The sequence below is a fragment of the Ascaphus truei genome, chromosome 7 (genome assembly GCF_040206685.1).
Source record: "Ascaphus truei isolate aAscTru1 chromosome 7, aAscTru1.hap1, whole genome shotgun sequence".
Taxonomy (NCBI): Eukaryota; Metazoa; Chordata; class Amphibia; order Anura; family Ascaphidae; genus Ascaphus; species Ascaphus truei.
Window position 1 is genome coordinate 75,866,530 of NC_134489.1, and position 17,427 is coordinate 75,883,956.

The 17,427-nt window shown below is 39.0% G+C and overlaps 1 protein-coding gene across 2 annotated transcripts in view; it reads right to left on the bottom strand.

Moving 5' to 3' along the window:
- GAD1 (glutamate decarboxylase 1) overlaps window positions 1–9,747 on the bottom strand; it is a 56,799-nt gene extending 47,052 nt beyond the window's left edge. The window contains exons 1-3 of one of the 2 annotated variants that reach the window (XM_075609092.1): window positions 9,342–9,747; window positions 7,967–8,123; window positions 2,758–2,820 (exon numbers count right to left, since the gene is read on the bottom strand). In XM_075609092.1, coding sequence (XP_075465207.1) covers window positions 2,758–2,820; window positions 7,967–8,036 — 133 coding nt within the window. In that variant the 5' untranslated portion in view covers window positions 8,037–8,123; window positions 9,342–9,747. Of the gene's footprint in view, window positions 1–2,757; window positions 2,821–7,966; window positions 8,124–9,335 lie in introns of both variants that reach the window. The other variant, XM_075609091.1, reaches the window with a different exon arrangement.
- Window positions 9,748–17,427: the final 7,680 nt, after the last annotated feature.

Sequence of the window (17,427 nt, forward strand, 5' to 3'; positions counted from 1 at the left end):
CTCTCTCTCTCTCTCTCTCTCTCTCTCTCTCTCTCTCTCTCTCTCTCTCTCTCTCTCTCTCACTCACTCACTCACTCACTCACACAAAATATTGCTATGCTCAGCCATGTCTAGTTGTCTATCCCCTTCAGCACACAAGTTCAGCTCAATGCCCCAAAGCCTGGGTTAGTATATTAGGTAGACAGGATCAGCGGTGCGTTACTTTATCAGTTCTGCTTGCCCTACCAAATTAAAATGATGATGAAAAAGCCCAGTGCTCCAGACACTGAAAGCGCCTGTAACAAAATGGTCCATTAAATCCATACCAGATGCTATTTATAGACATAAAAGAAATGCACCTTTAGGATCATCTTTTCTCCTGAAAGTAACCATGGCTTAAACTATAAAAATGAATGTAGCTTAACCTTTATTCAAGCAAAACTTAAAATACTGAAAATACACTCTCTCTGCAAAGCTCAGTGCATATTTGATGAACACACAACATACGCACGTTGCTAAATTCTATATTCTCAGGATAACACTATAGACATATTTTTCTTCTTCTAGTAATACCAGGAAAGTGTGAACTGGAGATTAATGATTTCCCATGAAGATAATGAACAAATTGATTGTTTTCTGCAAAGAGGACCAGTTACAGAGAAATATAAAACATTCAGAAATCAGCCTATCAGATAAAAACATCCATTGCTGTGAGAATTAAATGGCATTTTTTTTATTTGTTTCCCCTTATTTGCTTCATTGGTTTCTCTGCTGGTTGCATGGAATGGATATCTCACCAAAACAGGTCTCTGATGGATTGTTCTCTAATGTGCCTTTCATTAATCTTATTCCCCATGAGATCCGTATTTTTTAGCCAGATAAGCTTGAGGAATTCTAGACACTGAGACGATGCAAAATCCTGGAGGTAGTTCAAACCTCACATGTTTTTCAAAGCATTTCCCTGGAAATAATATATTAACCCATTTCCCTGGAAATAATATATTAACCCATTTCCCTGGAAATAATATATTAATTTCCCTGGAAATAATATATTAACCCATTTAACCTCCAAGATCTATTTCATAACTGCACTAAAGGAGTGTGGTTACCGTCAACAAATCAATTCCTCACAATAAGCTGGTTGTTTGATGATAGGCAAATGATTGTAGTAACAATATTATTTGATAGTAACCAAACGCCTGCGATACAATCTGGACATGGGAGAAGTTGCCATATATTAGATCCATTGTGCCATTACAAATACAGCTCTCTGGGGAGTAAGGGTAATACGTTTTTAAAACGTGGACATAATATTTGTAATATTAGATATATAAACTATGGTCTTATAAAAAAACAGACTCGTTTAGTAGGGGTTATACCAGGGTGCTCAAATCCAGTCCTTAAGACCCTCCAACAGGTCAGGTTCTCAGGATATCCCAGCTTCAGCACAGGTGGCTCAAACCGAGGCTCAGTCGAAAGCCTGTGCGAAAGCAGGGATATCTTGAAAACCTGACCTGTTGGGGGGCGGGGCTTCTGTTAGGGGGGGCGAGCCTTGAAAACTGAAGTTGAGCACCCCTGGGTTATACTGTGTATAAAACACAACATTTTGTATTACAAACAAATAATTTGGTATGGCATCCTATATGGAAAGTGTCTTAAATGATATGCATAGTTTATAATGCTGTAAGTGATCATATAATAATACACGTATGAAAAACAAAAATCATAGCAGAACTCGCAGCTCTGAAAGGAGCAACAGCCTTCAATTCGTTCAGCAAAACAACTTACATACAAGACTTCTAATGCAGAGGAATTCAAGCAAAGCTGTAGAGATATTTTACCTGACTAATAATAGAAGGGATTTCCACCTGGGTGGTAAGGAACCTGAAATCAACAGCTCTCCAATAAATACATCAACTTCACTTAGGATATTGGGTTTTACTTACGTCGGTGTCTTATACCAAACAATACAAAATATTCAATACATTTTTGACATGGTATTGGATTAAATGGTAGATTTATTTTTCTTATCCAAAACAAAACTGCACATTAAGCAAAGATGGGATTATATGAGAGCCTTTCAGTCACTTTCACCATGACAAAATACAAATATGTGATGCGTTATTACATTTAAAGAGGTAAGATAGTTTGTATGTACTATTACATTAACCACGCGGTGTGTAATTCTAGAAGTTACATCAAATTATTAATTGATTAGTTTATTCATTCATTGATCTCCAACATCATTTTTTGTTGTTGCTATTATAAATTCAACCAATTATGTCTCAATAAATTCGTCAATTAAACGAAGTACATACAATAAAATCAAATCGTATATTTTAAATGCACTTTTAATAGCATTTTGTAACAAACAAAGTAACGACATTTCAATAAAGAATTATGAATCTGAAAGGCCGAATATTTCATTTTACACGTATGTTTTATCCAAGCCCTGTCTTTCTGTTTACCGCCACTAGGAGGAGTCACAGGCTTCAGAGATTCAAAACAAGACCTGTCAGTGATCTTAAAGAGAAATTATTTATGAAATGAACTTGGTTTATTTCAATCTGCTATTAATGACAGAATTTCTCTGATAAAACAGCAGATATTTTGTTTGTATGTAATTTACAATACTGCACAACCAAATCTGCACCAGTTTCTCGTGTGAAACAAGCTGTGATAAGCATCATTTGATTGGCAAGATTCCCCTTTTCAATGTTATATATTTGATCGCACGAAATCGTTAAGTTCTTTCTTTTCTTTTTTTTTTTTACTTACCGCATATCTTTAGTCCAAGTTTTTTCGTACATCCATGAGCGACATCACACCAGGTATCATAGGCTAAAGATCAAATGCAAAGCAAAACATTCAAAGGATGCAAATGTTACCCGGTTATAATCAAATAAATACAAAATAGAATTCTAAAACATCAAGTCTCTTTGGTGAGTTTATTAACATATATAACATGATGATAATAATAATAATATTTATTATTATTATTGATGATGATTATTATTATTATTATTCAAAAGGTCCCAACAGTATAAGCAGCACAACAAAATGAGGGCAGCCCCTGCAACTAATGTAAACCTAATAAAACACATGATCACAAACTGATACTGATATTATTAGTAAAGACTAAGTATAAAGATATCGTGGCTTCAAAAGTGCTTCAAACCTGGGGCACCAAAATCACCACATTACTTAAAAAAAATAATCAATTGCTTTCTACTAATAAGCATAATAATTAACTTGTCATATGGGTTGATTTTCCAATACATCTTATTAGTTCCTTTATGAAAACAACCCGTGTAGTGCAGAAGCCTTATAGGTCATTGAGAAACTGAGGTCTGGTGAAGATAATTATACATTTGAATGGGCCAGCATGATAGCGTTTCTTAGGTACAGTAGTAGCTTTTGATGTGTTTCTTCCTTATAGTCAGTGTATATGGAAACAGAGATCTGCAAGGAAATCTCGTTCATATCCATATTTAATGCTGGTCCATTCAAAGGTATCACAACCTGCAAACAGCCTACAGTACAATAAGATCCAAACAGAAAATGTGATTGTCTAAAACTTGCCAGTTTTAGTTCCCCTATCTGTATCCTTTTTGCTGGCTACAGATAATAGGGCATAATCCCCTGGCGATCAGTGAACTCATCTGGATCCTGGACGTTTTCAAATACTTGGTACCTCTCCAAGAAAGTATCATCTTAAAATAATCTGGCATGAAATGGGGTCAAAAAGAAGTTCAGAAATTAATTGCCTGAAAATAGTATTTGACTAGATGATCAGATTTGCATGAGCACATTTGAGCTGGTTGAAGGCTGACGCTTCAAAACCACATCTGAGCTTCTCTCTCTGCATCTAGATCGACTGATTTCTCTACTTTCCTCTCATTAACCCGAGGGTGTCATTCAACCCATTGCTCCAGGCGTTGTGCTTGCATTGCAGGGTGCCCTGTACCTGGGAGTGAATGAATTTATGTCCATTTTAGATAATACTACAAGTCTTCTCAAACACAGATTTACTGTTTCACACATTTCCCTTTGTACATTACAAGTTAAATACTTTTTTTGTTCTAATCCAAGACGTGATCTGATTTATTGACCCACTATTATTTGCTCTATACCTGAGTATTCAACATTGCAATGGTCTCCTCTCTTCATCTTTGCATGGTAAAAATGAGACTCTAAAAATATTAAAGGCTCGGGCATAACAACATCTATTAAACGATTTTTGTGTTGGATCACTATAATAGCTTTACTACGTCTTCTAACCTATAGAAGAGTAATTATGTGGTATATCTAATGCCTGGCTATTAATATATAAACTACATACAGCAAATCTACCATAAATAATGTCTTGTATAATCTATCGGGGATCAGGGGACGAGGACAATGTGTGGAGTATAGAGAGCAGGTGGCTCTTTGTATGTACAGATAATAACTGTGTTATAAACTGTGAGTGTAATAATATGCTCTAATATGAACACATTTTTGTACAAGTTCGTGTGACGGTAGTATGCAAATGAGTCTGTATTTTAGGTTTGCATAAACTCCTGTATCCATATGTAGTGAGCCTCATGTATTTATTTAAGTCTGCCTACATAACTCTCTATTTCTATGTGTGTGTGTGTGTGTGTGTGTGTGTGTGTGTGTGTGTGTGTGTGTGTGTGTGTGTGTGTGTGCGTGTGTGTGTTTGTGTTGACACAAATAGACAATTATAACAGTAACTATATGGGTGTAATGTGCATGTATGCAAATATTATAGTCGATACGTATTATTAGTATTTTCCAGGCGTATCATATATATATATATATATATATATATATTTTTTTTTGATACACCTTTCTCTATTGAAGTTTAAAAAAATAAGTAATTGAAGATGTACCTATTGGAAAGTACCCGGTCGCTGTTTTCACCTCTATTAATGATATTCATGTCTTTGAAAAGTACAACACAATAGATTATCTAAACTGTCCTATTTTGTATCGATTCGCTCTGTGTTCGCTTCTCTTCATTATCTTTTCAATTTCCAGTTTCTTTGCCCGGAATTAGGCTCTAGCATCTTGCTGCTATTTTTTATTTTATCGAAATGTGGGTATGACATTGAATATATATATATATATATATATATATAAACACAACCTATATTGGAAGTTCTTCACAGATGTTCTTCTTCAACCTGTTGTGGTCTCAAAGTCTCCTGTACAGCAGTATTAATATAGCATGGTGTGACATGGGCACCATATTGTGGATGAGAAGAAGACCTTAAGGACCACTGTTTGTTTGGTCTGTTCTACACACACACACACACACACACACACACACACACACACACACACACACACACACACACACACACACACACACACACACACACACACACACACACACACACACACACACACACACACACACACACACACACACACACACACTGAAGCAGTTCGTTTTAATACCTAAATAATTTTATTGATCAAAGTAATAGTTCTGTGGGAAGTGGGATATATAGTTTAAGAATATTTAAGAGTATAGCATAATCTCTCTGTAATAGATTATATATATATATATATATATATATATATATATATATATATATATATATATATATATATATATATTGTACAGAGAGATTATTATTATATCTAATGTGTAATTTAGATATGCTAATTTTGTTGATGGGTACAATAATGTATTGTAAATGTATATGATGGTATTAAATTAAAATGTCACACTTTAAATAGCGTTTGGCTGTGTCTCCTATTTTGTCCCATTACCGTGGAGGAGTATTGCACAGATGAGGATGCAAAAAAGGGATCATTGGTTTGGAATTGAATAGTTGATTTCAGCACCTGCCTCTGGCATGGAGATGTTCCCCATGTTCATACATCCCCATGTCTTCTCGGTATGGCTGTTGCCTATTTAACCACTTATCAGTGTTATTTCCAAATGTCCCAGATATGACCACCTCCTAACACTATATTGGCATGGAACAGGAATTGGGGTGATGCAGGAGGAATGCAATGGAAGAATGAACGATACACACCCTTATTATATGCAGGGCGTTGTGATGGGGAATATAGTGCACAGGGGGAAAGAACCAGGATACAAAAACATTGAAAAGTATGATGTACATATTGCATGTAACAGTCCTCGGTTAAAACGATGTATTTTAGGGGAAAGGGTGCAGTCTGCTTGCTATATTCTGTGCTCAATAGGTGCAGGGAAATAGAGAAAATACTCCAGTTTCCTTAGCTAAGGAGTGAAATGATGTCACAAGAATATCTTCAGTCACAATATATATAAATACATTAACAGTATTTAGAGAGATTATTTATTTAAAAACATTTAAAACCAGTAAACACATTTTCAATTGTAGTTGTTTTGCTAGAAAAAAATAAAAAAGGATCGTTTCAATTTGTCTGTCTGCTCTGTTTCTGCACCATATAAGAAATGGCATTTTTATTTTGTGTGACCACGAATACCCTCATTGGAATGTGGCCATCCACACCTTAAAGGGTTAATGGCACGAAGAAAAAAAAATATCCGAGCACTGAATGGGTTAATAGAAGGTACACATGTATGTAAGAGAAATTGTAGTTTTCTAATGCAAGAGATGAAATAAATAATCATTGAATGTCTTACAACCAACCAAATGAAGACAATAGAGAGTGGGAAAGAAATGAGAACCCAAGCAGGTGTGTGGTGATGTGGAGAGAAGGAGGGTATCACGATAGGATTGGTCTGGGCAAGGAGATTGTAGGGCTCACATGAGCAGTAAAGGAGTGAGGGACGAGGGCTAAATAAATGACCCTATAACAGAAAGAAATAGAGCGTATCTGTGAGAGGAGAGGTTTCAACGCTTCAGCCAGCTATAGTTACCAAAAAAATCCATATACAGCAGGACCAGACATAGAACATTTATCAGCTTGTGATCTCTGCTGAAAACCAAACAAACATCATACAAACGGTGAGCAGAGGAACCAGAAGTGCCACAATATATCTCATTAAATTACATTGAAAGGCTATTCGTTTATATGACACTGCATTCACTTTTAGGGGAGCTGCATCCACCCACTGTGCCATCGAAAGAGTTAAACATTACATATAGCATATGTCATTTTTATGTCATAAAAACATAAGGATGGTGTAGGATTAGTCTATTTCTCGCTATAACTGCAGAAGTCAGACTACTAATAATAGTTATAAAGATTATTTCAAATATATGAATATAATCATATGATAATAAACCAAACATATTAAAGGATTATCAATACCTATAGGACGACTTATTAAAAATATTTGCTCTATTTGATCAAATAAATAATTGCTTTGAGGGAGGTAAAAAAATAAAGCTGTGTTTATCTGACTTCTGCATTTTCTCTCCCCCCCCCATTCTCTTATGTTCCAGAATAATAAAAATAATGACTTTGTGTTCATGCCTCATAGCTCCTGCAACCCTTCCAGGGTAAAAGCTGCCCGCCAGCCTCCTATTTCTCCCTTTCACTCTTTGTCTCTAGTGATTATGTCATTTTTTTTAGAATTGCTTAAATTGACCAGGCAGAACTGGGGACTGATTATACCCACCTCCAATCTCCGCTTCCCCCCTTTCAAACCACAATACAAGATCTCAAACACACAGCAATTTCATTCTGAACAGCTGTAATTATCAACAAAATGCCAGCTGATTATAGGTTTTACTAAAAGCCTAGATGAATATAACATCAAGAATACCGGATTGCAAGTGAATGAAGTGCTAATAAGCCATAGAAATAATTTAAATCAGCTGAGCCATTTTTTTGTTTTTATTAGACACTGGTTTCTCAAGGTTTACTTCGCCCTATACTGTCCCATAAATCTTATATTTCACCTAAAACAATAGATTATGAACATTTCGTTTTCGTTTCATCGCTAAACTGACATCAGCTGAACCAGTCTGAGAAAAACACTATATCAGACCAAATAAAATGGTGTTCCTACTTGTGGGTCGCAAATTGGTTGGGTTGGTGTCCAGGTTGGCACTGGAGGAGGGAGGAGAAGACGATGCCATCTCTCCAGTGACACTGTCCTTTTGGTTGGTGGTCTTGACAAATCCCCTATATCCTCTCCTCTTGCAATGGAGTCAGGGAGTATAGATCTAGCTCAAAGAAAGAAGGGGTGCAGTTAGAGTTGGCACACTTAGTGTTTTAGGTACGGGTCCATTTGAACTGAAAATGACAGTAGGAACCGAACAGTGTGTCCTGATCATAAACTCAATTCTGCTTATGGTGCCAAACAAACACACACAGCACCCAAATCGACCACCATATATAGTGTGGGTAGGTGCAGAACCTCATTGATGCTTGTTAGGAAGGCGATGGGCACATAGGCTTTAATAGTACAGGGTAATGAGGGGATCTCTAAGCAAACTGAAAAGTTAAATGATGTCTCTGCTCGTGCCTAAGCGATGTGTCCTATGTGGGATAGACTAGCTCAGCAGACCATGAAGTCTCCAGTAATTATATCAATAGGCACTGAGCACTATCATAATGACTTGTGTCAGGCTTATCCCAGATACAGAAAAAGGCTGAAATTATCAACGAATACTAACAGCAAGACAAAGGGTGTATTTTACTGCTCAAATACTGTGTGTGTGTGTATATATATATTATATATATAAATATATATATATATATATATATATATATATATATATATATATATATATATATATATATATATATATATATATATATATATATATATATATATACACACATGTACACCAATGTATAACAAAAGGATAATGGTGGCTTAAAACATGTATAAGACATGGTACAGAAAAATACATGTAAATAAATTAGTGCTATTTATTAAGTCACCCATTAAGTAGGTCACCTTCCTAACCCCAATCATTCTTGAAATAACTAGTTATTTTTACGATGGTAACATATTTTATAACTGCCTGCACCAAATCACACAAACTGATATATTTTGACCACCTTACTTTAAAAGCAATTAACGCAATTACAATATTCGTTTGAAATAAGCTTAATCTTTTAAACGAGATCTTTATGTTATGGAGACACAACGACTTTAACATGAAAATAACAGTATAAACCATCTGGCTTTACTTTAAGGGAAAGCCAATGAAATAAGCAAGGAATTGTGTAACAGGTTCTAGCAATAGCTGATGATATCTCACTTTCTATATCCTTATATTTCAGTCCTGAAAAATCCATAACACCAACTTTTCTGTTCCAGTCAAATGAAAAGAAATCAGAGAGGATATCTAAATTGATATTTATATCTATATTTAAATCTATCCTGGTAAAGAGCAGAGCTGTAAAAAAAAAAGAAAGAGGCTTACCTATACCTTAAGGTATCCAAATCCAGCACACTTACTCCAACTGTCAGAACAGACTTGAACCCTAATCTTGCAGTCTTGCCAAATAAAGAACTCTTATAAAACTCCAGAGAGAAACGACGTTTGAATATCAATAGAGTGCAAAACCGAATTAGCTATGCCCCTGTTTTCTCCAGAAGTACTTTGCTTGGCTATTTTAAAGCTGGAATAACACGTTGATGTGTCTCTGTGCAGGCATGAGTCACTGTAACACCTCCTCTAGTCCAGTATGGGAGTATCGACCAGATAGCACTTGCTTTGGGGAGATCGCATGGCCAGTGTTGCCATCCAAGTCTAACGTGACTTATTTGCACGTAATCTGGTTGCCTGCGGGTTTTATAGGATGATTATGAAATCAGATCACGAAGATGCACCCAGAAAAAAATGACCTTATGAGTAATACTGTACGCACATTAACACACTCCATTTGCAGAAATGTGCAGCGGTGCTAAGAGGAATGAAGCATTTTTCCTGAGATCCTAATAGAGGGGCTTGTTGTGCACTCAATCAAGCTGCTGAAGTGCACAATTTATGTCTGTGCAGATCCCACTTAAATGAAACAATATATGACTGATTGCATTTAATGAAACAAATATATACATTACCTATTGGGTTTTTGCAGCTCACAATACCATTATGTGTAACTTATAGGAAAGAACTGTAATCAACATTATTGCAGGTACTGTAATAAACAAAGCAGTGCTTCTTTTAAGAACTCCAAGTCATTCTTTGGGATCTTGGAAGATGATATTCAACAGGTATATATTCCAAATGGAAAAATGGTCTGAAAATGATCAGGTCGTCCGCGTTCTATTGTTAGTTCTGTATCTTATTGTATATGATAGAACCTATTTGTCATTGTAATATAATGAACACAAGGGGGCATCAGTGTTCCAGTTAATAATAATCACGTATCTTTTCCAAACAATGAAGGTCTTTTGCAAATTAATCGTTCTTAAAACACACACACACACACACACACACACACACACACACACACACACACACACACACACACACACACACACACACACACACACACACACACACACACACACACACACACACACACACACACACACCCGAGATAGTTGAATATCCTAGAATAATTATTATGACCTTTTCCTATAATGTAAAAATTGCAGTCTGTTATCTGATTCATTCAACTTTTTAGCTTTACTACAAAATGACGACCTTTATCTGCCTTTTAGTAACATAACAGAACAGCCATAAATGAAATATAATATTATTCTTTCACCTAAAAGACTTCTGTCAAATACTTGTTCACCGTTTAACTTTAATAAATGCTGTTTTATAGTTTTGCACAATACAAAAATTGAGTGATTTTATTTAAACCCCAGAATACACGTATTTCATTGAATAATATTATCATTTTAGCATTTTCAATAACAACGGAGCCTGTAAAAACGGAGTTATGAGTACACTGTCATTATAAAGGTCTTTACCTTGTTATTCTAAATATACTGATTGTTTCTGATTAAAAGCTTTGAAGGACAGAAATCAATGATTGGTTATAACGGAACTTGGCATTTTACTAATAGACAGATGTTAACCTAATATTTCCCATTGTCTCTAGAGGCTAATTTCTGTAAATCTCTCAATTTCAGCACCATGGACAAGGATGGCAACATTGCTTGTTTGCTGTGAAACCTTGCATGACACTTTCCTGTCTACATCATTTGGCCACAACTGCACAGGGCTTATGAAAGAAAATAAACACCCTAGCCCCCAGTTAGATTGTTTAATTGGATAATTCCTGCCCAAATTTGTTTTCAGATCGATCGATCGAGATCTCTCTCTCTCTCTCATCACATTTTAAGTTATGATGGGTGGAGGAAAAGGCAACAAGAAACTTCCACCTTATAGCATATAGTTACATAGTAGATGAGGTTGAAAAAGTTCAACCTATGTTACATTTAGACAACAGATACTTTATCCTATATCTATACTTCCTTATTGATCCAGAGGAAGGCAAACAAAAAAAAACCCCAGAGTCATATCATCCAATGATATTTCACAAGGGGAAAAAGAAATATATATTTTTTAACAAATCTATTGTATCTGCTATCACAGTCTCCATGGGTAATGAATTGCACATTTTTCTGCCCTTACTGTAAAGAACCATTTCCTTTGTTGCTGGTGAAATCTGCATTTCCTCCCCTACCTATTTATTTAGCCACATTGGTTTTGACTTATTTCTTTTATACTTATTACCCAAGGGTATACACTGATAAGTGCTATTCTAACAATGTTTTAAAGACTGCTCATTTATCTTCTAAATGTGAGGATTCGGGGGTCACGGCGGTCGCAGCGCGACCCCTCCTTACCTCTTACTGCTCCCGCTGCCGCGGGACATCCCCGTCGCCGGTCCCACCCAGTCCCCATTGTTGTGGGGCTTCCTCGTCGTCTCCGACGGGCTACCGCTGCCCCACTGGCAGCCTGCACTCAGGCAGCTTCAATTAGTCCTGGGCGTGCGCTCTCCAACATTACAGAGCGCGCGCCGGTCGAAGTTAATTTCTTCACTGCACTGGCAGTGAAACCACGCCCCCAACTCACATGCAGGCTACAACTCAATACCAAAGCTGCTCACCTGTGTGCTTATCAAGGTAACCTATCCAAGATGGCTCCACGCGCTCCTCCAGGCCTGCCTCCGCTTCCTATTTGTCAGCCGCACTATATAGTGCCTGTCTTACCACTTCCACATTGCTTGACATAGCACTTGTGGATGTCTACTCTGCTTTCCTCTTCTCTTTGCTACTCAGGTTACGACACGGCTTGTCTGACTACTCTCTCTGGTTCTAGACCCCGGCTCCTTCCTGACTACGCTGCTTCTCACATCCCTCGATCTCAGCTTGCATCTTGACCTTCCGGACCTCTCCACTCCCTGACCTTGGCAATGGCAACTACTACGTCTCTTCTTTACCCGGTACTGGCAAGTATTGCTATAGCTATATCCACCTGGCCTGGCAACACCAAAACACCACACTCCGGACACGCTCCTTCTGCTGCGGGTGCGTGCACACATATGTCCCACCCCAGTACAAGGGACGGGTCTGTTCTGCGGGCAGCACCGGCATTATACTACATTTTTCCCTGCAAAAGCATCATCCCAATGTATTACTTGTTGATTAGTCCCCAGTTTATTAACATCTGCTTTTCTAAAGTTTATGGTCATTGTTGAACCCAAGTAATCTGTTTTTTGATAATTTATTTCAAATGAACCCATGTTATGATCACTGTTACCCAAATGTTCCAGGACTTGAATATTTGCTATTACTTCTACATTGTTTGATAGTATGAAATCCAGTATTGCCCCTCCCCTGGTTGGTTCCTCAATAATTTGGGTCATATAATTGTCTTTAAGCACCCCCAAAAACCTGTTTCCTTTTGTTGTAATGCTAATCTCATTGCCCCAGTCTATGTCTGGATAATTAAAATCACTATTATGCAAACATGACCTAGTTTTGATGCATTCTCCATTTGCAAATGTATTTTAGCTTCCTCAATCTCACAGATATTTGGTGGCTTATAGCATATCCCTTCAAACATTTTCTTTATACTTTTACCTCCACTGTTAATTTCTATCCACAAGGTCTCTACATTTTCATCATTTCCTTCATAAACATCTTGCCTTATAATAGGTTTTAGATCCGGTTTAACATATAAGCATACTCCACCTCCTCTTCTATTTGCTCGATCCTTCCGAAAAAGGGGATAACCCTCTAAATTAACTGCCCAGTCGTGAGATTCATCCCACCATGTTTTAGTAATGCCTATGATATCATACTGCTCCCTTGTAGCTATTAATTCAAGCTCCCCCATTTTATCTGTCGGGCTTCTTGCATTAGCAAGCATGCATTTAGTCTTTAGAAGTTTTATAGTATTATCTTTATTCACTATGAGTTTCTCGCTGCTTGTAAAACTCACCCTTGCCGCCATTCTACCTCCATAATCCCTTGTTTCCTCATCTTCATATTTAGTTCGTTATCTGTTTCATTCCCTCCCCCCTCCATCCTAGTTTAAAATCTCCTCCAACCTTTTAAGCATTCTCCTCCCTAGCACAGAAGATCCCTCTTCATTGAGGGGGCAATCTGTCCCTAGAATAAAGATGGCACCTCTCAGAAAAGGAGTCCTAGTGCTCTAAAAACCCAAAGCTCTCCTTCCTACACCACTTTCTTAACCATTCAATAACCTCCCTAATCTCTGACTGTCTCCCTACGGTAGCGCATGGCACTGGTAGTATTTCTGAAAATACTACCTTGGAGGTCCTTGCCATAAGCTTTTGGCCTAGATCCCTGAAATCATTTTTTAGGACCCTCCATCTTTCACTAACTTTGTCATTGTTGCCAACATGTACCAAGACTGCCGGGTCAATCCTAGACCCTCCCAACAATCTGTCTACCCAATCCACAATGTGCCGAGCCCGAGCACCCGGGAGGCAACAAAATGTTTGGTTCATGAGGTCATGGCAACAGATTACCCTAGCTACCTTCCTAATAATGGAGTCCCCTACCACCACAATCTTTCTTTGTATCTGAGCATCCTGAGTTCCCTCTGTGCTGGAGGAACTATTCCCCTGGCTGCTAGAGGAACCAGTCTCCCCCAGCCTTGACATTTCTGCCCGGACACTCCCAATATTTTCACTCAACATGGCAAATCTATTGGGATGGGTCAGCTCAGAACTGGCCTGCCTCCTTCCTATTGCCCCTGCTTCCCCTTCTAACTGTTACCCAGCTACCTACCTGCTCCTCACTAACAGCGCCACCATCTGCACCACCAGTTGAAGCAAGGGCCTGCTCAGTGAGAACTAAACCCCTTTCAAGATTGTCAATGTCCCTCAATATTGCAAGTTTCCTCTTCAGATCAGCAATCTCTGACTCTAAAGAGACCACCAGCTCACACTTCTCATAGCGGTATGCTCCTTGGAACAGCTGCTCCAAGTGCACATACATGTGGCAAGATGTGCATTGAGTGGCATTTTCAATCCTGCTCATTGTACCAACTATGAAGTTTATAAATACTAACAATAAACTGTACTTCAATATACTATACCTTGTTTTTTTGTTTTTTTTCAACTTCAAATTTTTATTGAATTTTTTTCATATCAAATAAAACATTGCATATTTAGAACTTTCAAACGTGGAATAAAAAATATTCTTATCAAAATTGTAACATGTTATCTGTTTGTAAACAAGCAAAAACAAAACAAAAGACACAACAAAAAAAAGGGGGGGAGGAGGGGGATAACAGGTGTGAGATCTCTGCTTCTGTTATTTTACTATTACTCCTATGGGAACTTTCTTCAATTCTTGTGTTGATGACTAACGTTTTATTATTTCTTATATTTCTGGTTAGTCTTATTAAAAGGTGACCTATAGCTCATTCTTACTCATATTCTTACCATTACTTCAAAAGAGAACGCATTTATCTCTATCATTGCCAGATTGTGGGTCTCTCTACTCCTGGGATGTCTGTCTGGGCCAACCAAGGCTTCCAGACTTTTATAAATTTGGCGCCAGTGTCATTAACCAAACTCGTTAATTTTTCCATCTGGAAAATATACCACATTCTATTCCTAATCTGGGGGATATTTGGAATCTCTGCTTGTTTCCACAGTGCCGCGATCTCGCACCTCGTGGCTGTTGCTAAATGCATAATCAGTTTATTACCTGTTTTGGAAAGGCCCTTGTTTAACCTCTTCCTTGTTCAAACTGCTATATATATATATATATATATATATATATACACACACACACACACACACACACACACACACACACACACACACACACACACACACACACACACACACACACACACACACACACACACACACATATACATAGCCAACTTAGTAACCTTACTTTCCAACTACTGCTTCATCTTTCTGCTGGACAGTCTCACAACATAATCTAGTGGTGACAATTTGCTTTGTTGTTACTGATTGATTTTGCGGTAGAAGTCTTCCACTTCATTATGTGTAGGACTTGAAGATCGGGCATACACTTAGTTAACTTGGAACTTCTATCACTTTGTTAATAGAATGACAATTCCTACTTCTCTTTCCGATGAGCTTTCATACTCCACTATGTTGTTTTTCCATTTCTTGCTATTGATAAAGCCTACTCAACTGATTCTTCCATTTTGTGAGGATTTGGGGGTCATGACGGCCTCAGCGTGACCTCCCCTTACCTCATGTTGCTCCCGCTGATGCAGGGCGCCCCCCTCGCTGGTTCCGTCCGATCCCCGTGGTTAGGGGACTCCCTCCTCGTCTCCGGCGAATGGCCGCTGTTCCGCAGGCGGCTGGGGCTATGCCGGCTGCTGCTGCTCACGGGCGCGTGCTCCCCTTCGTTATGGAGCGCGCGCCGGATCTAGTTAATTTATTCACTGTTCCTGCAGTAAGGCCCCGCCCCCAACACACACACAACCTACAATCATGCCCTAAGATTGCTCACCTGTATTCTTCTCAAGGCAGCCTATCCAGGACAGCTTCATACACTCCTCCAGGTCTGCCTCCTCTTCCTATTCACCAGCCGCACTACATAATGCCTGTCTTGCCATTCCCACATCGCTCGACATAGCCTCTGATTACGGACGTCTATTCAGGCTCTCCCTTTGCTCTTCGTTATTCAGGTTGTGACCCGGCTTGGCGGACATTCCTCTCTGGCTCTGGACCCCGGCTCCCACTTGACCTTGCAGCCACTCTCATCCCTCGACTACTGCTTGGACCTCGACCTCCCAGATCTCTCCCTCCCTGACCTTGGCTACCGGCAACGACTTCGTCTCCTCTGTACCGGTACCGGCAAGTATTGCTACACCTATTCACACCTGGCCTGGCAACGCCAAAACACCACATGCTCCTTCTGCTGCGGGTGCGTGCGCAGTGACAGAGTCACTAACTCAGTAGGCTGGAATAGTGAATGGAGAGACGCTGCAGCCAGTTCACAGAGTGTTAATCTCCTCAGACAGAAAGAAGCACACCTGCAGCCTAATTAAACAGGGGCTGAACTATCAGTGAAACAAGTGCTTTAAAAAGCAGGAAGTTGCTCACAGAAGGTGAGCTTGTTTTTCCACAGGAAGGTGGAGAGAACTCTCCCGGCTTGGAAGCCGTAGCAGCTGCTGCTGCTCTGGTCCCCAGTCCTGCGAGGAGCTTTGCTGCTGGGACCAGCTGGGACCCCAACCCAGGATAAAGATAAACATTGCTGCGAGGCTGGACACAGCCTGCTCCCCGGAACCGTGTTCCTGTTTGCTGTTTGGAGCTGAAACAGATAAGACTTTATTCTTATTATGCTTATTGGTTATCGTTTGTGTAGCATGTTTTGGGCATGACCAGATTAGCTGGCTGTCCTGTTAGTAAGGGCTCAAGAAGTGAGTTAGTGTCCCTAACGGGACTAGGCTTTAATTTGCAAGAAAGTAGTTTCTTAAAGGGACAGTGCACCCGTATTTATTTTGGTTGTGGCTAATAAACCACTATAGTTGAACGTTTCCCACCGTGTCTAGCGTCTTACTGACCCCGCCGCGAGGCCGTCCTGCCACAGCGCATATACGTCCCCACCTCAGTATAAGGGACGAGTCTGGTCTGCGGGCAGCACCAGCGTAACACATTTTCTGTAACTGCAATATAATTGGTATCCGCTTTAGAGCTCAATAAGGCCTTCATATTTTCTTATTACTTCACTAAGACCAACAATATCCCATTGAATCTTTTCAAGCTGATCTACCTGTTCTTGCAGTGCTGCTTCACTGGAAGGAGTCCGGCAGGTGTAGGTAGCCAGATGGAGGTTTGAATCACAGCTGGTGTTTACCTCCGGGGATTCTTAGCACCCCTTACTTTCATACCTCCTTCCTGAACGCTGTCCAGCCCAGGGACAACCCAACTGCCACCCTCCAGCTTCAGAGAATGGCATCTTGTTCTAGCACCCCTCTTTCTCTGAAATATGCTTCCCTCCCGTACTTTGTTGTAACTTATTCTGAATGTGTTTCCACTAAAGTTTGAAACCATGGTGTAATGCAAAGATTCTGGATTCAGCCAATA